At 37.7% G+C, this 22,417-nt stretch overlaps 1 protein-coding gene across 1 annotated transcript in view; it reads right to left on the bottom strand.

The window, feature by feature from the left end:
- clstn2b (calsyntenin 2b) overlaps nt 1-22,417 on the bottom strand; it is a 265,401-nt gene that overhangs the window by 149,497 nt on the left and 93,487 nt on the right. Inside the window, exon 2 of the mRNA XM_046863463.1 lies at nt 13,881-14,003. Coding sequence (XP_046719419.1) covers nt 13,881-14,003 — 123 coding nt within the window. The remainder of the gene's footprint in view (nt 1-13,880; nt 14,004-22,417) is intronic.

Below are 22,417 nucleotides of genomic sequence, written 5' to 3' on the forward strand. Positions count from 1 at the left end.
CCACAATGTCAAAATTTAAAGAGCTAAAAAAAACACAGTATTATAACCAAAAACAATGCCAAAACACAAGATATAACAAAACCAAATAAGTTTGAAAAACTGAATTTCACATTATTTTTACCGACTGGCTAACAAGCATCATGGAGAGGTGGTAGCTTAGTGGTGAAGGCAATGGACTTTGGATCCGAAGGTCACGAGTTCAAATCACATCCACACCAATCTGTCACTGCTGGGCCCCTGAGCAAGGCCCTTAACCCCATCGCTGCTCATTTGTCTTAATAAGATAAATACAAATGGAAAAGGGTGTCTGCCAAATGCTGTGAATGCATCAGATGGTAGAAAATGGAGAGCTGGAGGATGTTTAGAGTAAAAGAATATAAAAATCTAAATGAATCCACTAATGCTTTTAGATTTATCAAGAGCATTCATATGAAGCTATTTTAGATATGCTGTCAGTTTTGCACAGCTTTAATACGAGAAATAAATGATGAAAAGCCGCCTAAAGGAAGCCAGTTTATTCAGCCTCCACAGTATAACACGCCACTGCATTAAATGTTTTCACCAAGCAAACTAGAGAACAGATTGAAAAAGTGGCATTTTTTGCTTCTGAGAGACATACAAATTGTCCAATCAAAAACAAGCATTGGATGTTTAATAAATAATTATTCGTCGAGCTCAGTGTTACTGTTACATTTTCTGATTTGCCTTCACGTCTCTAGACTTGCTGTTGTGTTTTTGGATTTGTTCAATTATTTTGCACTTACAGGCTGTTTAATGACCAGATGCCAAAACAAATGAATATGTGTTACACCAGGGCAGGAGGGCCCAAGCACATAAAGGCTCCCATGCTGGCACCTCATCAAGAGGAGCATAAAAGACTGGGGAAAAAAGAAAGCTAGTAAAAGATTAATGCTGCATTCCAAGCAAGTAGCAGCCTTTAATGATTCCCTCAAAAGAAGGTTGTCTTCCAGCTCACCACTGAGCTACCACCTGCCACTGGACAGGGCAGCTATGCAAGAGCACAAAGGGCACCTCAGGCATTCTGACTACCGCCCACTCACAGAAAGAAAGTATACCACTGCTCGCCTCTCTATTCTCTTTCCTCTCTGTTAATAAAACCCCTCTGGTGCTACACTGGTATTTATAATGGTCCTCACAGGCAGGCAATGGAATGATCATATATCTATCAGATCAGCATCACCGCCAATCCTTGAACAACTATGACCCTAAGCAGATGAGCAGCTTGTCCAGGCCGTGACCAAATATGGCCATCAGAAAATCAGCACTACAGGAAGCTGTTCAGCATTAACCAGCCATCAACTGTTAGATCATAATCGTAAACAAACTGCAACCTTATACTGTACAACCAATAGACTATTATTATGGCCAGACACCTTCTACAATTGCTAGAATATCACAGCCATCTATGGCCCAAACAGAAGATGAGCATTGTGACCAGCCTTCATCATGTGGTAGATCAGGATCACGGCAACCAACAAATTTAAGAATCATTGGTCCGCCATCAGATACAGCTATCCTAGGATCTCCATGACCAGCATTTAACTTCCTACAGCAGACATATAAGATAAGACAGAACTTTATTAATCTAGAAGAAAATTCTTCTGCCAAAGACTGCTTCAGAGTAGAAGAAACAAAAAGAAATTTAAAAGAATAAAAAAAATGAATGAAACATTCTATAGACAAAATGTATTCATAAATACAGAAGGTTCTAGAGAACATATTGTATGTAATATGAACATGCTGTGATATTGCACATGGTATGGAATTGCATATGGAATAATCTTGCACACGGTATTATCTTAACGTACATGTCATTATAGGAGCAATTCGCTTTAACTGCCATAAGATCATCACAACCTGCCATTAACCAACTACAAGAGAATCATGACTCACAACCAAATACAGCCAATCAAAAGACCATGACCAACCATCAGCCATCACAGTGCCCTTGAAAGCTTTAAATACACATGTGCCAGGGGTGCCCTCGAATTAGGTGTGATTAATCAGTGCAGGGGAAGTGAGGGGAAGCGGGCGGCTCAATCACGAAAGAGCCACGCACCAACGAAGAAGGCGACGAGTGCTATCTCAAAGCACATCATTAACAAATCGTTCTTCCTCTCAGCCAACAAATTTCCCTCAAGGAAGCCTACTCAAGAGACTTGACTCGACTGCCTGCACTCACTGACCCAAGCACTCGGTGCTCCCACGAGCGCCCAAGAGTACAATCTTCACTCAGCACTCCCTCCTTTCCTTGTTAGCGCACCACATGTATTAAAATTCCCTCCGGTATTAGAAATTGCATTTCTCACCATATTATCCGCACAATAATCTCATAGCTTACATACTGTAAAAAAAAAAAAGGCCTACAAAGAAGTAAAATTTTAAAACCCAAATTTGAAAGAAAGCTAATTTTGAACCAATAATTAAAGAGAAAAAAGAGGAGTAAAACTTGAGATGACAATGTTGTCTACGCAATATTTACTTTTCCATATGATCAACCATTAACCCCGAGTTGCTTAATATATGACCTTTAGGAATTTTCTAGAAGAAAATGCTGAACCAAGAACTACAAAAAAAACAAATAAAAAAGTCTTAAATCCCTAGAAATAAAACACAGCAAAGCAGCACTATGCTCTCACCTGCACAAAAAGGAATGCGATATCCTTTTTTGCAAATGTTACTGGGACTACACTAGTGTATTCTATCTAAAAACTCCCTCACATAAGAAAAGAGATTTAAAGAATTATAATTTCCACCTAAAACACATTACATACATTACATGGTACTAGAAGCAGGAGCTGGATACACACTTACACACCAGCCGAACTCGGTCGTCATGGCACGTTTCGAAGCAGAACGCGAGTGCAAAACCTCAACGTGATTCATTTTGGGTTAATCGAAGCATCATAATCAGGGTCAATAGCAGAGGTCAAAAGATAAGCAGAGCAATAAATTCATAATCATGAAAATGGGAAACAAGTGAGTCTCAAAAAACATTACATTAAGGAACTAAGCACAATAGATACAGGAAACTAAAGCAGGGCTCATAAGAGAGACATTTACACTTGGATAGTGCAATGAAAATAACACAACAGGAGACCAATACATTACAAAATAATTGAGGGCTTAATTCAGAACAGGTGCCGTGCAGACATTAGGCAGAAGACTAATAAAAAGTTAGTAATGGACACAACATAAGCCAAACATAATGCACAAAACAAAGAGACGCAAAGTAAGATGAGTACGCCAGCACTGAGAAGAAGAAAGCTTGTCATTTGTTGCATCACAGTTGAATAATTTTTTTTGCCATTTGGCAGACGCTCTTATCAGGAACAACTTACTAACTACTAATTACCTCATTTATACAACTCAGCAGATGAGGGTTAAGAGCCTTGCTTAGGGGCCCAGCAATGGCAGCTTGATGGTGCTGGGATTTAAACTCATAACCTTCCAAAATCCAACATCTTAAACACTGAGCTACTATTTCAATGTAGCATTTCTGTTGCTCATGGACATATTACTGTTTTATGGCTCATATACTTTACATTACATCTATTCTACCATTTCTGTTTCTACTATTATCTAGTAATGTGCATCTCTCCTGATGGGGGGACCTCAGAAACCTCATTCATAGAAAAAAGTGCACAATGAAATGTGACTGCAGCCATGGAGTCAAACATTTATCATCTAACTACAAACTCAAAAAAAATAGCAAATGTTTTCTTTTTCTTTCAATGACACACTGCATTAAAAAAAATACAACAAAAAAATTGTTTAATGAAATTAGACTATTTACATGCAGAGTCTGACTTTTTCTTTCTATCACAGATACACACTTAGTTTCTCTTCAGAGAAAATTATAAAGAAAAGAAGGGACTTGCATTCAAAATTCAGTCACGGTCTAACAATTTTTTCCAAACTAACCAAAACCTGGCATTTTATATTTGCATTTATTACCTTTTTTTGTAATTTGGTTTCATCCTTTCAGCAAGCAAAAAGTCAAAGTCTTTGCTGTAGGCATCCAAATTATTACCTAGTTGCAGTTTCTGTCTACTGTAAAACTGCCCAGTTGCAGGGGTGGAGCGTTCCTTGCTCCTTTTAACTGCTCATTAGCAACCGTTCTCCCAACCGTCTCAGCTTGTGGCTAATTAAGCTAATTGCTTAAGTAATTAGCTGGGCAGGATTTCTTTGAGAACGTTACCTTAGTTGCGTGGTGTTCGGAGTCTGGCTTCAGGGCCAAACGTGGACAGATGTTAGCTTATGGCTGTTCTCTTAGAAAGCAGGATATGTGATGTGCTGGCGAATTTTAACATCGACAAATTTCCTTTCACCTGGAAATTAAGCAGACTAGCTAAAATGCAAGCGCCCTTTTCGCTCCACATACACCTGCAAATAAAATCATCTGTAAAATAAAATATAGCTACAGCCAAAAATGTGCTGATGCAGCGATTTCAAAAAAGACTGGAAACCCGTACATATGGAAAACATTTCAGGAATTCTAGAGTTAAGTGTCCTTAAAGCATATTTATATAAGAATATTAAAAATTATAACCAGTTATGTCTATTAGGTTGGTTCCTGAAATAAGGAATATCCAAGTATAAAAGATGCTGCTATTCCTACACTATTCACGGGATTTAAACATTTTGAGCTCACTCATTATTCTATTTCAAGACCATCATTTATGACAGGGGTGCTACTGAACAGGAAACCAGTACCATTATGGTGTTGTGTAAGTTGTTAGCACTGTTTGTTTTTGTCATCTTTGAATATTTAGACCATCTTATTACACTTTTTTAAACAACATGGTCTAAACAGGAAGCTGCATGTGGCCCTGGCAATCAAAAAAATCTACTGAGGCAACTGCAAGAATTAACAATTGTTGCCCCCTGCTCAGGGGCCCGGGAGTGGCAGCTTGGTGTGGCTGGGATTCAAACTTATGACCTAAAGTTTTATGCCTTTACTACTAAACTCACACCTCCCCATAGAATGAGACAAACAGGATTTGGAACATAGGGTAATGGGGAGGTTTGCGACAGGGCAGTCGAGCAGAAGAGGCATCCATTCACCCTATTTAATAGATTATCCTATAAAAACCTTTGATTACTAATTAAAATATATGCAGATTAAGTCAATGGCCCTGTAGAATAGTGGGGTCTGTGCATCCTGGCAGTGATGGAGACTTCCTCCTGTCTGTTACCCTCAACACACTTTGTGATTGCTTGCACATGCTATTAAAAGATCTGTAAAGGTCATGTGTGCTGTCTATGTGCCATGTGATACAGAGGTGCATGCAATGTTCACTCCAGTGTACCTCTAATGCTCCTCTGTTTCTTTTAGGTAAAATAAAACACCATCACCCTTAAAGAGTCCTTTCTAGGTTTTGACAATATGTCACACATAGAACAATATTTTGGACAAATGTTGAAAGAACATATGCCAATCAGGCATGGTGAGTGAAAAACACTCTCTCTTTATTGTGGCACCTGTTAGTGAGTGGGATATATTAAAGGGCAAGTGAACATTTTGTCCTCAAAGAAGCAGGAGAAATGGGCAAGTGTAAGGATTTGAGCAAGTTTGACAAGAGCGAAATGTAATGGCTAGATGACTGGGTCAGGGTATCTCCAAAACTGCAGCTCAAAAGTGGTCTAAGGAAGGAACAGTGGTGAACTGGCAGCAGGGTCATGGGTGGCCACAGATCACTGATTCACATGGAGAGTGAAGGCTGGTCCGTGTGGTCCAATCCATCAGACAAGCTCCTGTAGCTCAAATTGATGAAGTAGTTAATGCTGTTAATGCTCGACAGGTCAGGACTGTTCTGGCAGCAAAAGAGGACCAAAATAAGGCAGGTAGCCTGATTTGGTATACACCACAAAGGTAAAGCCACTAGCAAACTCTGATCCCAACACAGTGCAACTTAATCCTGTAAACACTCTAACCATCACTCAAAGTCAATTAAGCCTGATATTAAGCTGGTGAGACTTCTGTCTACAAAAAACTAGGAGTTTGAAAGTCTGTTTTATTTGCTCTATCTGGGAAGTACTGTATAATCCATTTATAGAGACATTGAAATCAAGTGGTGCAAGGACAAGCCTTATCATTAAAGAGGTTAAAGAGTGAATAAACCCAGAAACATTCAGCTTTAAATCAAAACAACCTTGTACTTTAAAAGATAAGAAAATAATAGAAAGAATCTCTCAAAAGTAATTAATTTAAAAACAGTTAAAAAAAAAAATCTCTGGTCTAAACTAACACCCACAAGGAGAACACTGCATGCAGTACATGAGGAGACTATGACTAATGAGCTCAATGATTTTTTTGTTCTAGGTTTGATGTTAACTTTTATGACTGCACTGATACTCTGGATGCTACAATAATTGATGACTCCGAGTCTCGGCTTTGTGGTAGACGGGTCGATTTTCAAAGGTCTTGACACCACAAAGGCAAATGGGCCAGATAGTCTTTCTGTTTTTACTCTAAAAACCTTTGCTGAAGAATCAGCTCCTGCATGGGTAGACTTTTTTCAAAAGGTCTATCCATTTACATGCTATTCCAGACCTATTGTAGAAGTCCAACTTCATACTGTATGCCAAACAGTGCAAGCCTAAAGTTACCACAGCTACCAGCATTGTAGCAAAATGGTTGGAGAGGGTAGTGGTGTAGAAGCTTAAGGCAGGTTAAATTAGCAAATTAATTACTTCAGCTTCTCTACATGAGACAAGGAAGTTAACTTGCTAAACTTAATTGAGAACCTGGCTAAAAAATCCTGATTGGTCTGACCAGCTACTAGATGCTACAGATGAATGCATATAAAAAAGACTGTTATGAATCCAAAGAAACCAAATCCAAATTCATTACTCAAACCCATGCCCAAAAACAAGATAGTTCCACATGCACCACAAACTGGAAACATTGGGCTTAAACACAAATCATTGAATTGAATCAAAAACAGTAGCTCAATCCAAAAAGTCATGTTTGATAATTTCAGGTGTATAAAGGCAAGAGCTGAGTAAAAACTTCACAGTAAAACAGTCTCTTTTATAGTTTGTGTGTGTGTGTGTGTGTGTGTGTGTGTGTGTGTGTGTGTGTAATTACATCCAGATGTGTTCAGTCAGTAACAAGATGATTGAGAGTGCTGCTAGTGTGGGAAGTGTAGTCTGTGGCAGCCATATTTGAATACCAGAAACACGATTTGCACTGTGCATGTGCACAAATGAGTCTACTTCCTGTCTGAAGCATGTTGAAACAATTTAGGACATTTTCATGTATTTATAATATTGTTTTTTTTAATCATTATTAAACTTGTAAACATACACAACAATGCCAGGCATATAGAAAAGAAACCAGAGTTATAAATATTTATTATACTGGTGACACCACTCCGTACCAGAAATAGTTATTTACTAGTAATTCTCTTGATATAAATACACTTTTTTAAAAATTATATAAATTCAATTGAGCAATTGATTAAATTGCCACAATTCGATTTTAGTAATTGAAAATACAGATGTGTATATAAGAGTTTTGTGTGTGTTTTTACATTTAATATAGAATTCTCTAAAGATTTGTTGTACTTAACTGTTATTGCAGCATACTTTAAGAAATGTCTACATTTAAGAAACACACAAGATTTATTTATTTATATATATTTATTTAGTTATTTATTTGATCATTCAATTTATTAATTTATAAATTAATTCATTCCTTTTATCCTTCATTCGTTCACTCCAGTAATATGTGGAATTGTCAGAAATTCCTCCTTTTAAGAGAAATTCTTGAAGCTGTGCATAAAATGCAAAAGAATCCATAATTACTAGACTGTCTAAAATTTTTTGCCAATGACAGGAAGCGGAACAAAATGTCAGTTTTCATACATGAACAAAACAAAATGTGAGCTTTCGCGTACGCGCAACACAAAATGTGACTTTTTGCACATGCGCAGTACAAAACTGTGTTTCCGGCACGGATCGTGTAGTGACAGTGCTGAGAATTGTGAGTTTCTGGCTTGCTGTGACCGACACCAGATATCAAAGCTTTGTTGCCAGCAAGTTCACTTACTTACAAATCAATTGATAAATAAAAGTTTTTTTACACTTATATTAAAATTATTTGTAATCTATTTAGCATTAATTTCCTGTCTGCCAGTGGTTACTGCTGGTAAAGATGATCCACCAGTTTGACCAGCCTGGTCTGTGTGTTTCCTCTGAAAGCTTGGAAAGGACAATAAGGATAAGGGTGACAGAGCATTTTCCTGGTTTGTATTGTCTTCCTTTCCTATTTACACAATTTTATTTTTTTTCATCTTCTAGCTATGTGCTGATGTTTCATGCCTGTCTTTACTTCCCCTCCTTTCAGATGGTGCTCTACATGCAGATGTGATGTCATCCAGTTGATCCACCAATTGTGGGTTTGGCGCTGTGAAACACTAAGTTGTTTAAGACCTCGGGTAGTGCCAGTAAGCTATTCTCAAACCTGACTACATCACTGCATAAGCTGCTGGCTTATCCTTTCATGTGCTGGCACTCACAGAGATTTTGATTAACCAAGAGAACATAGCTACACCTGTTGCACCCTCTACAGAGCTTTCCTCATGAATTTTGTTTAGTTTATTTTTATTATTTTTCTCTTTTGCTGAATTTGACCTCTCTTTGTTTGATGCAATTCTGTTATCTCTAAACCTTGTAAACTTCATCTCATTGGGGTCTACTGTCCACCATGTCCTCTAGGCAACCTTTGGAATGAGAAGATCGATTGATCTCTGCTTCTTCTTTTCAAAAAACGGAACTCCTCTGGTCTTGCTCTGAGACTTCAGACTCCAAACTGACCGAACTATATCCACAATCTCAGATCCTTCAACCTGACTCAACGACAGCAGCATCACGTGATCTTCACAAAGAACCACATCCCAAGATCCCAGTAACTCCACTTTATAAATACTTAATTTTTTTCTACGTGTCTTTTTCTTTTTCTCTGGTTTTTAATAACTCACCACCTCACCTCATCTCTCCCAACCATAGTTATCTTAAGAAGATACTTTAAACCCCGGACCCTTCATTCTTTTCTTTTACTGTACACTTATTTCCAACAAAGACTTCTTTATTTAAAAAAATTGCCTGCCAACAATGCTGCATCTCCTTTCTGCTCAGCTCTTTCAGATCACCAGACCTACTCTGGCCTCTCACCTACAAGCAAATAATACCAGTATCTTGCAGCCCTTGGTTGTCTTACATTCCTTGGTCTAAATGAACAACTTATTAAGGGGTGTGTGTGTGTGTGTGTGTGTGTGTGTGTGTGTGTGTGTATATATATATATAAGCAGGGGGGTGTTAAAAATCTAACTTGCTTAAAGAGCAGTGTAGTGAAGCTGCACTTTTTTCTGCTACAATACATTTTTACATAACCTCTATGACCAATGCTTTACTATCAAGTACACTGACTCCTTCTGACTTGCTTAGGATACACCTTTTACTCGCGAATCTGACCCTTATATGCACTAAATCTGATATGCACAGACCAGTAGCTATTTTGTATTACTGTAAAAAAAAAAAAAATCCCTGGATCTTTCTGTTTAAACCTGTTAGCCCTCATCCACGCTTTTGGGACTCACAACTGAAGATTCCATTTAATTGAATTAATTTTTATTTGTATAGCGATTTTAACAAAGGACATTTTCTCAAAGCAGCTTTCTGCAGATAAAGTGGTAATAAAAGAATGTATAATTAAGTCCTTGTAATTGTAAATGTATCCCTAATGAGTGAGCCAGTGGTGACTGTGGCAAGGAAAAACTCCCTGAGATGGCATAAGGAAGAAACTTTGAGAGGAACCAGACTCAAAAGGGAACCCATTTTCATGTGGGTGGCACCGAATGTCCATTCATTACAGCTCCATCATTGTTAAATTGTGCAGTGATAGGCATTTAAAAACAACCTGTGGTCCTGAGCCATTGTAGAAGACTGTCCATAATTAATTACAGTTCAAATCCATCCTTAAATGTCTTTGGGTTGCTTAGTAATTTAGTAATTGACCTACTGGATGTCTACCAGTCTTTTTTAAAGACACTATAAATATATCTCTAGAAAAAAGCAGGGGAAAACTCAGTCCTCCTATTACTAAATGTATTATCTCACAGTTTTCCTAAAGATCCACCAGGGCTAGATCTTGGCCCACTCTTGTTTTCCCTATATGCTAAATCAAATCAGTGATCAAATCACTGGGCAAATTCCTACCGTTGCATTACTGATCTCAAAAGGCTCACTAAAGGCTACACTACATTCCTTGATTTAAAACAATACACCTGCTTCAGTGCCTGGCATGACATTTCCTAAGATCTAAGCCCAGCTGTATTAAGCTTCTCAGTGGTGAAACGAGCTTCCTGCTCAGCTGGACTAGATGGGTCTCTATTTCTTTTACTGTCTTGGATACATTTGTTGATTTTTGCTTGTTGTTTTTATTTATGCCGACTCAGATTAGACTAGACATGGGGAAGTGGGAATGTGCCATCAGTGACAACTGATCTCTGGGATTAGAATCAAGTCTAGATCCATCATGTGAGTAATTTTGTATAGGCTGGATGTGTGTATATGTTTATGTAATATATATAATTTTTTATAACATGACCAGGAGGAATAACCTTAGGCAATATTTACTGTATAAAGTCATATAAAAAAAAAAATTACACCCTCTTTATTTACTATGGTTTTATGAATCTGTGTGCTGTGTGTTTGTATATACAGTAAAACCTTTTTTTAGTGTTTCATATTTATTTCACTAGAAATCTTTAAAAATGTCTGGGAAAAAGAAAGTAAAAAGAATTAGCATTGAAACCAAGAAGGAAATAGTGGAAAAGTACGAGCAGGTTGTGCGTCTCACACTCACAATCAACCACTACAACATGGGTGTGTTAAATTATGTTTACATTACGGTAATTTGCGGTGTATTTGTTTGTTAAAACAGGCTACAAATAGTTTTTAAGTGCAGAAATAAGCCGATCGACTGAGGTCTCGGAATGGATTAAATCGCATTTGCATTCATTCTTATGGGGAAAATGAGTTCGAACGTACGAGCAAATGGACCTACGAGCAATTTTCAAGAACGAATTATGCTTGTACAACGGGGTTTTACTGTGTGTGTGTATATATATATATATATATATAAGGTCTGCAACAACTAAACTAAGTAAACAACTAAGTTTGGTGCTCAAGTTATGGCTTAGCGTAACGGCAAGATAATACAGCTTCTTGCAAAATGGCGAAGAACATGGAGTCAACTGGCAGCAGGAAAATAAAACACATTGATGTCAAGGATGAAGGCGAAACATCAGCACAGTAAGCAAAAACAGAATAATCCTCATCATGTGAAAATGGTATAGTTTAATGAAGCGCTATTGTGTAAACTGTTTTTCAGTGAATACTAATGCATTTGTACAGCAGTGCATATTTTTCTTTTTTAAAGCCCGTTAGTTTGCTGCGTTTCTCTGTTCCATTCTCTTTTTATAGCATTTGTCTCCCACAACAGTTACCTTGAATTTTAACGTTTTCAAACGTTAGTTACTGCGAATTTACTACGATCAAATGCTTGTTTTCAATGTTTAGATGTCTAGATTTAATTTAATTTTTAGCATATATCATTTAATTATTATGCAAAATTCCATTAATTAATTATTCGAAAGGGGAAAAACCGCAAGACTGAAACGATCACGAGTTTCATCACAAGAGTCGTGTTGAGTTATGAGCATACAACAAATGCAAAACATCTTTCAGTAGTCATAACGTAACATGTAGTTTAACCTAACCCAAATTTAACAAGTTCCACAGCTGAGGAGTACAGGGCTATTACTGTCTGTCTGTCTGTCTGTCTGTCTGTCTGTCTGTCTGTCTGTCTGTCTATCTATCTATCTATCTATCTATCTATCTATCTATCTATCTATCTATCTATCTATCTAATGTTGTGTGTGTGTGTGTGTGTGTGTTGTGTGTGTTCCTTAACAGGTCGTAAAATTAAGTAAATATAACCTCAGCTCAGTAACATAACATACAATATGTCATTACTTTTTTTTTTTTTTTTTTACAAAAATACAGGACATAAAAGGCTAAGCTTGGCATGTCATGCAACAGGACACACCAGCAAATCTACAACAGAATGGCTGGAAAAAAATAAATAAATCAAGGTGTTGCAAAGGCACAGTACAAGTCCAGACCCCAACCCCACTTAAATGCTGTAGCAGGACCTTAAGAAAGCTGTGATTAAGGGTCTTGTACACTAATAACTGAGTTAGGAACTAAAAAAATAAAGATGGCACCCAAAAGGACTCATCAGAGAAATAATGCTACAGGCAGCTTCAGGTCCATTATTGGGTTCTCTGCAGAGGTATAGCATTTTATTTTTTATTAGCACTTGTATGAACAAGGACTAGTCTCTAGTCTTCTGCATTACGAACTACCAATTATAGTTTCCCAAATACTTTTATATCATTGCCGCTTTAAAAGTTTGCCTGCTGTATAAGGACAGTTTACTAATGAACCTCATTTTAAAATTCCCATTGGTGTTTCAATTCCTTCTCAGTAACGTTGCCCGCCTAACTTATTATTAACTCCATTGTCCGCTGGCTAGTTTGGCCCTAATGCCACATGCTGTTGCCTAATAGTTGCTTATTGCAATTTAAATTCAAATAAATGGAGCATGAAATTTTGAAGGTTTTTTTTTTATATATGCTGTATATCTAGTAGAACAGAACCAATGTAAGATTGTAAAGTAGATTTTTATAAGCTTTGGGTGCTCTGATCAAAGATAAGTTTTTGTGGTAGCATCAATGTTTTTGTTGTTGTTGTTTTTTCTTATTGCACTTTGCACATCGACTGTACAGAGCTGGGAAATGATGTCATTACAACTTACAAGGAACCACAAAGACAGCATAAGACAAAGGGGTGTTTGGGGGATCCTTTTCCATTTGTACTTGTTATAGTGATTATTACAAGGACAAGTAGAAGAGAAATTGAGAATTGTAATAAAACTATATGAAATCTGAAGTGAAGTGCTGGGACCATGGGGCACACAATGTATACCCCGAATGGGATGATTCTGTGCTTTATCTCTGCTTAAACTGGATTCTGCAACACTTAAATGCTATGAATTTTTAAATAATAAAAAAAGAACTGTAGCTCTATTCTGAGTAGTTTGCTTTTTTTTTCTTTTTCAGCTTACTCACATTGCCAAGAGCTAAATTTCTAACACTGTGAATATTTAAGGTCAGAAAGCAGTGCCAAGTGTGCCACCAGGAGACGTGATAAAAATCACAATAACTTGGTTTCGAAGGTTTTATCTCCTTAAAGATTAATGGACTGGACCGCTGAAAGAAAGGCAGTGAAAAGACAAGAATGCGAGGTTGAGTTTTCATGACGCTGAGCACATGTTGTGGAGGAATAAAAGCAAATAATACATGCATACAAAAAAAGCAATAAATGTTCCTAGAAAAAGCAGGATAAAAGCTTTATTATCTGGAAAAACACACACAGACACAGACACTGTTTGTTAGACTGGCTTGGCAGCAATCTAAAGATTTTTGGCTGAATGTTCAGCATGTGTGTGTGTGTGTGTGTGTGTGTGTGTGTGTGTGTGTGTGTGTGTGCAGTGAGACAGCTGGACACTGTGAGCTGGATTCATATCAAGATACAGGAAGTGAACCTGGGCATCACAAAGATCCTACCTGAGAAGTTCCCTCATACGAGTGCCTCAGGAACAGTTCATGTTTCTGGTGGATATCTTACAGTGAGAGCAGAAATTGATCTGACACTAGATGTGTCTCCATACTGTCACGTCTGCCTTACAAATACACACACATACATATCTACACATGCTGTCTCACCCGCATAAGGGACAGGAGCGTCCTTGTCCAGTGCCACCAAAGGAGGGTCGAGTAGAACCACGTCAGTGTTCTCAGTGATCACACCACGGTATGATGTCTCGATCCAGGGCTTGTGTTTGTTCACTGAAAAAGAGAGAGAGAGGGAGAGTCATTCATCAGATTGGCGTTTTACCAAATAACCAGTACTGATCACATTTACAGCCCACACACTCTCATTATTTAGAGCTTTCACCAAAAAAGAAAATCTTTGCTCCGTGATTTATTGAGCCTTTCAATTAATCCTTTTGCTCTATTCTATCAGTTCGGTTATAGCCAATTTTCTGCTGCTATTTGTGTCTCTGGGATCACATGACAGCTCCCCACCTGGGAGGGTGAAAGCTAAGAAGTGCTTGTTTTGAGACAAGTGAAACCATCTAGCACATTTCTATAAAAAAAGAAGACCACTAACTGGCTCAATCTGAATACAGTGAATAGAAGAAAGCTGTCCTGCCCACACAGAGAACAGAAGAATTCTGCTGAACTCCTTTTGCCGCCAGATACGAGCTTGCAGGGGCAAAAACATTATGGTATTCGTTAATGTTATTTACAGTGTTCAGTACCATGCTTTTACAGTGTTTATTTATTCATTCATATGGTCATGGTCACAGTCGTTTCGATTAGTCTACTAGAGTGTCTATATTTTGAGAACTAAATTTAGAACTTGTACACCTAAACACTGCATTAAGCAAGATCAACACAACATTAACCAAGATCAACACAACATTAACCAAGATCAACACAACAACCACTTCAACATGCCAGAATAAAACAAAAATAAAACAAGTCTGTAATAAAAAGACAGAGTAGTAGAGCAATCTTTTAAAAAGGTTTTTTTAATTAACCAATAAAATGACAGTCACAAAGTAGAAGAAAAATGTAAGAATTTTAGATAAAGTCAAATTTAATATTTAAAGCTGACTGATTGCAAAGTGTCAATTAAAATAGTGGATTAAAAAGTACATATATTAAGGGATATATGTAGTTGAGTAGAGAGTAATAGTCGCATATATATATATATATATATATATATATATATATATATATATATATATATATATATATTAGATACTCAATAAAACTATAGTAGAGTAACCAAAAGTAGCTATAAATCACTTAAGTACAGTAACATAGTATATTTACTCGAATACTTTACACCACTGATAACAGCGGATTAGTGACAGCATTTACATCGTACTCATTACCCATAACTGATTACACAAATACAATTAGCAAGTGAAATTATCTTGAGAATATCCTACAGCCTTAACCAGTATAAAGATCTTTACCCATATAGAGATCACATTTCCTGACTGTGCAGATGATGTTTTAGGACAAATCAGAGCTCCTCTTTTGTGGAAAAAATAAAAAATAAAAACTGGCAGCTGTTGATGAACATAAGGTCTTCAGTTATTCCTCAGCAACTCTGCATGTTTTTCATTTTTTTAATACAGGTTTGTGCTTATATTCTCACTTTCCCTGCATGGCTTCACCACCCCCCAATGATTGCATTAAAAAAATATTAAATTAAAAAGAAAAATATCAATAACAAGTATACAAAAGAGTGGAAAAACTATGGGGAGATATATCATGTGCAATAACTATAATGTCAGTTTTATTGATTGCATACTGTTTTTCTTTGCACATCACATGGACACACACACACACACACACACACAGAAACACACACACACACACACACACACACACACACACACACACACACAGACAAAGAAAGCAAACTAATTAAAAAAAACATTTGTTTTTTGAAAATTTCACCTGCCACATTAAAGTTTTCCTTTTTCATTCATCTGTCGCATTCCTCATTCTCCTACACACACGCCCTGTCTATCTCTGTTTAAGCTGTACATTAAACCCCCCCGCCTCTATTTCTCTTCACACATTTTAATATTTTACTGGACTCGGGTTACTGTAGATAAATAATTTGATGCCTCACACCTAACACTAAACCTAACACTGACCTCAATATATTTTGTTCTTCTATTAAAAAAAAAATCCCAGGGACCAGACATATGCTCCCACACCTGTCACATTTCCTACCATTATGAATGCACACACACATACACACACACACACACACACACACACACACACACACACACACACACACACACACACACACACATCCATCCAAGATACATTTCTCAACTCCCACTGCAATGACATTACAGTATGATTTCTTTAGAGAATATCTGCCCCACTTCATTTTCTTTGAAGCTGTGCGCACACACACACACACACACACACACACACACACAAATGCACACCTGTAGTGAGACCGTGGAAAAATTATGGGTTGGTCCATAGGGCATTACATTTCCAGTCTTGATTTTAATATTTTCTTGATATGTCATGCTGGTTTATATATATATATATATATATATATATATATATATATATATATATATATATATATATACACACACACACACACACACACACACACACACACACACAAAGCAGTCACCATCACAATGCTTTGAAAACATTTGTGTCAAAATTGCAATTATGTCCACAGTGTTCAAAGAAAGAAAGAAAGAAAGAAAGAAAGAAAGAAAGAAAAAAGAAAAACTAGGGTGTGTGTGTCTGAGAAAGAAAGAGAGCGAGTAGAAAAGACCAAGTAAAGTAGCGAAACTACAAAGGAGGGGGAGATAGAGAGAGATTGAGACAGGAGGAGAAAGAGTGAGTGTGAGAGAGAGAGAGAGAGAGAGAGAGACTAAAGATGGTATAAAAGCATTTGTAATTAAAATGAAGTCTGGAGCGAATTAAACTTTGATAAGGTCAACTCACACACTGCTCAGGCTTTTCTAACACTGCCCGAGGGACATGAGACAAGCAGGAAATGAGGACACAGAGACACACGTGCACACACACACACACACACACACACACACACACACACACACACAGGTTCTGTAAGGTTCTTGGCACTCTTGCGGTACTGAATAAATAGAAAGTGGAACAGTAATACAGTTTTGGGGGGTGCACGTGTGTGTGTGTGTGTGTGTGTGTGTGTGTGTGTGTGTGTGAGTGCTTGACAACGATGACCTTGTTTGGGTCGTCTCGACCTACAACTGAGGTACATTTTAGACAAAAAATAAAATGTTTATTCTAAAGCCTATAAAAGCAGAGAGAGGATAAAGTGTAGTAAAAAAAAGGAACAGTTTGACAAAAACTTAACCATGTAGCTGTCTGGCAGTTGCTTCTTTAGTTAATTTTTATATGGTTTTATGGCTATAACAAGTTATGGAAGTGTTTTTGCACAGAATCATTAGGGCTTTCCCAGAAGCCTGATCTGTCTGTGATATTCCTGTGTTAGTAGAGAACAGAGGTGTCAGGATGAAAAACAAGGAGCTTTTCCACAAACCGCCAACTCAGGCAGCTTTCAGGACACACATGAGCATCAGTGAAACAACACCTGCTGCTCTTTCCTGCCTAAACTATAAAAAAAACCCAGATAATAATAATGACTTAGTTCTATACAGAACACAACTGCAGTTAAATGTAAACTTGATCAGCTATTTAGAAAATTATGTATTTAACATAAATATAAAATAAGATAATATACATTAGCTCAAGTAAATTATTATTATTATTATTATTATTATTATTATTATTATTATTATTATCATTATCATCATAATTATTATTATTATTATTAAAATTTTTAGAAGTTTCTCAGGTTACTCTCTGTGCATGTTTTATATGGTCTCCTCACATTGGTTTGCCTCTGGGTTCGCTATTCTCCTTCTACCTCTTAAAAAGAGTGCTATGAAAAAAAAAAAATCTTTAATAATTAAAAAAAAAAGACAATGTCTGCTACACGGGGTAACGGGTGAAATATGTTGCGCTTCCTTTAGAAGCATAGCTGTATTTTGGGAATAGCATGCCACTGCATTTGCCGGTATTACTGCATGTGTGCAAGACCGAGGAATATGTCCTTATTATTTTCTGATGCATATTTCTACGTTTCTTTGACTAACCCATAACGCTGTTGCCAAGAAAAATAAAAAAGCACAAGTTTTGGAAACCTGTCTGTGCTTATATGATTTCTGTTGCAAATGGAGTTAGTGAGCTCTCCCTTCACCCAGACTCAATGCGCTAGAACGGCTTGTATCTAAACAGTAGCTGACCAAGAAAGTCATTGTTCACTGTCTTCCTCCTTCCTTTCACAACTATCTCTCACGAGAGTTTTTCTTTTGGCATCGCCGTGCGTTTAAAAATCACTTGGTGGAAGCTTTTCTCCCGCTTTTTTTTTCGTTTCCATTCGGAGATTTCATTGGTCTAAAGTTATGGGGCTCAGTTTTTTGGCTTACAGTTTGTGAAACCGGGAAAAACCCAGGAAAAATTCATAAATTAGCCACTTCGTTGTTTAAGCCGCGGGGCTTAAAACGTGGGAAAAAAGTAGCGGCTTATAGTCCAGAAAATGCGGTATATAGACTCACCGGCCACTTTATTAGGTACACCTCACTAGTACCGGGTTGGACCCCCTTTTGCCTTCAGTACTGCCTTAATCCTTCGTGGCATAGATTCAACAAGGTATTGGAAACATTCCTCAGAGATTTTGGTCCATATTGACATGATAGCATCACACAGTTGCTGCAGATTTGTTGGGTGCACATCCATGATGCGAATCTCTCGTTCCACCACATCCCAAAAGTGCTCTATTGGATTGAGATCTGGTGACTGTGGAAGCCATTTGAGTACAGTGAACTCATTGTCATCTTCAAGAAACCAGTCTGAGATGATTTGCGCTTTATGACATGGCGCGTTATCCTGCTGGAAGTAGCCATCAGAAGATGGGTACACTGTGGTCATAACGGGATGGACATGGTCAGCAACAATACTCAGGTAGGCTGTGGCGTTGACACGATGCTCAATTGGTACTAATGGGCCCAAAGTGTGCCAAGAAAATACCCCCCACACCATTACACCACCACCACCAGCCTGAACCGTTGATACAAGGCAGGATGGATCCATGCTTTCATGTTGTTGACTCATCAGACCAGGCAACGTTTTTCCAATCTTCTATTGTCCAATTTTGGTGAGCCTGTGCGAATTGTAGCCTTAGTTTCCTGTTCTTAGATGTCAGAAGTGGCACCCGGTGTGGTCTTCTGCTGCTGTAGCCCATCCGCCTCAAGGTTCGACGTGTTGTGCGTTCAGAGATGCTCTTCTGCATACCTCGGTTGTAACGAGTGGTTATTTGAGTTACTGTTGCCTTTCTATCAGCTCTAACCAGTCTGGCCATTCTCCGCTGACCTCTGGCACCAAAAAGTCATTTGCACCCACAGAACTGCCGCTCACTGGATATTTTCTCTTTTTCGGACCATTCTCTGTAAACCCTAGAGATGGTTGTGCGTGAAAATCCCAGTAGATCAGCAGTTTCTGAAATACTCAGTCCAGCCCATCTGGCACCAACAACCATGCCACGTTCAAAGTCTCTTAAATCACCTTTCTTTCCCATTCTGACGCTCGGTTTCTGACACAGCAGATCATCTTGACCATGTCTACATGCCTAAATGCATTGAGTTGCTGCCATGTGATTGGCTGATTAGAAATTTGCGTTAACGAGCAGTTGGACAGGTGTACCTAATAAAGTGGCCGGTGGGTTAAGTGAGTGAGTGAGATATAAAGTATATATTGTGTAGAAATAATATAAAGAATAAAAATGTAATAGAAGAATATTTTTTCTGTTTTTTTTCCCAGAAATATGTGAATGAAATAAAATACAATTGCAATGAAAAATATTAATTAGAATTCACATTAAAAATATAAAGAAAATAAAAAATTAAAAAATGGAAAGAAAAAGATGGAATACAGATTATACCTCCATAGCAGTATGAGTTTTTTTTTTTTTGCAATTTATGAATTTGTGTGTATGTAAAAAAAACAGCACCTTTAGATTACAGATACAAGATATGAACCTAAGTATTGGGACACCTGACTTTTCCAGCCAAGTGGCTCTTCAGCCAAACTGTTACCACAAAGTCGGAAACACACAATTGTATAGGACGCCTTCGGATGATATTTTCCCTTTACCTGAACTAAGAGACCAAACCTGTTACTTGACAATGCACAAATCCAACTCAATGAAGAGATGCTTTACATGGCTTGAAGTGGAAGATCTTGAGTGACCTGCTATCGAGCTCTGACTTCAACCCTATTAAACACCTCTTGTGGCTGAATGAGCACAAATCTCCACAAACACACTTCAAAATCTAGTGGAACAGAGTGGAGATTATTATAATGGCAAAATAGGAATAAATGTTGAATAGGATACTCAAAAAAAGCACATACACATCTAATAATCAGGTGTCCACAAACTTTTGTCTATATAGTTTCTATATCACAAAAACCTATATCAGGGTGTGGCTGAATTCTTGAATCAGAATCGTCAGACAGTGGACAATCATAATGCACGATATTCAAGACTAATAATAAATGAATAATAATAAAAAAAACACATGCATTTTCATGGAAAATATAATGGTTGCTAGGGTGAAGTGTTCTGTTTGTTTTTACATTTATAGAAGGATTTCTGAGTGTCAGCACTTTGCAACAGTCATAGTGCTTTGAAAAGCACTGAAAAGCCTTTATGACAGCAGAAATGAGGCTTTTTCTGGGTTTTGTTTTTTTTTGGTTCAAAAAATGACAAGCTGTGTTTTTTTTCTGTTATTGACAGAGAGAAAGGGTGTTGAAGGAAACACATCAAATCGAACTATAAACCATTAAAATCTTCATTAATAAATGGAAAATTGCCGTGGTATTGACAAAAAATAACTGGCTCCAGTCTATGATTTATGCAGTAATAAGACACTAATTGTTCTGTTTGCTTTGATACGTTATGCTTATCTTGTAAAAACCACTCAAAGTCCACTTGCTGATTTATGCTACTATCCACCACAAGCTGATATCATATTAAACAATCCTATGAGTATCTAAGTGCCCATAACAGACAACCAAGAACAGAGTACACACAAGAAGTGAAGAAACCAGGACATCAGGGAGAACTGAGAGCATGGCTTAACATCGCTCTCACTGACACTGCTGCTGTTTTGTGTAGTTTGAAGATGAAAAATGACCTCAGCAAGTACCTTATCCTATATCTTTCACTACACACACATAAAACACAGATGAAAAGCAACTGAAAAAGGAAACATATTTGCTGCATCTATCTATTGTGCTACCAGAGGCACTCAATTAAATCTGCACATTGGGTCCATTATCTCATTAAAGTCTCTCTTACACACACACACACACACACACACACACACACACACACACACACACATGCACACACACCACTGAGGTCTGTTATTACTCCCTAATGATGCTCTCAGGCCTCTCTCTTCTGGACATTTATACATGACCCACAGACAGCAGATTATCTACATCAGCGATTATCCCACTCTTTTGTACTCTCTATCTGTCTATCCTATATGGATAAATGTTTGTGGACACCTGACCATAAGATGACCCATTCCTCATTTGCTGTTATTATATCCACCACACTGCTAGGAAGATGTTCCACTAGATTTTGGAGTGTGCTTGTGGAGGTTTGTGATCATTCAGCCACAAGGGGATTAGTAAAGTCAGGTACTGATGTAGGTGAGATGAGGAGGCCTGGGCTGCAGTCAGCCTTTTAATTCATACCAAAGATGAAAGATTCATTTCAGTATGGTTGAGGTCGGAGCTCTATAGCAGGCCACTCAAGATCTTCCACTATAAGCCATCATATATTATTGGAGCTGGTTTTGTGCACAGGTTTGGGTTTCCTAGTTCATGTGAAGGGAAAATGTAATGTAACCACACCCAGAGACATCCTATACAAGTGTGTGCATCTATCCATCCATCTAAGTGTATCCATCCATCCATCCATCCATCCAGCTGTGATTTTATTTTTTTGCTCTCATTTGCTCTCATCTTCCTCCAGTGAACCCTCCCTCTTTCTTCTCTCTATATCTGTACTCTCCCATCATAATGTCCTCAATTTTTTCCTACTCTTTCTCCATAATTTTCATCCCCTATTCACTTCCATCAGTTTGTTTTTTCCTACTTTTCTTTCTATCTTTCTATACTCATCTATACTTCTTTCATTCTCTGACTTTCTGTAATTCTCCATCTCTCTGCTCTGATTATAGATGAAAGGTGTCATTTTGCCTTTACTCAGACCTCATCTCTCTCTCTCTCTCTCTCTCTCTCTCTCTCTCTCTCACACACACACACACACACACACACACACACACACACACACACACACACACACACTCAAAAGACAAGAACGAACTAAATAAATGTGATGCGACGAGGTGCACACAGAGGAGCGTAGACTTCAGAAAGAATATAACACACATCTCTGTAGCATTTACATTCTCTTTCATGGTTGTTTGCAGAGGAACGCTAGACACAGTCACATTCATTCTGCAGGACAAAGATGTGAACAAATCTGCCCCAGAGATACTGTAGATACTGTAGGAACT

This window comes from Silurus meridionalis, chromosome 12, assembly GCF_014805685.1.
Source record: "Silurus meridionalis isolate SWU-2019-XX chromosome 12, ASM1480568v1, whole genome shotgun sequence".
NCBI classification, from domain to species: domain Eukaryota; kingdom Metazoa; phylum Chordata; class Actinopteri; order Siluriformes; family Siluridae; genus Silurus; species Silurus meridionalis.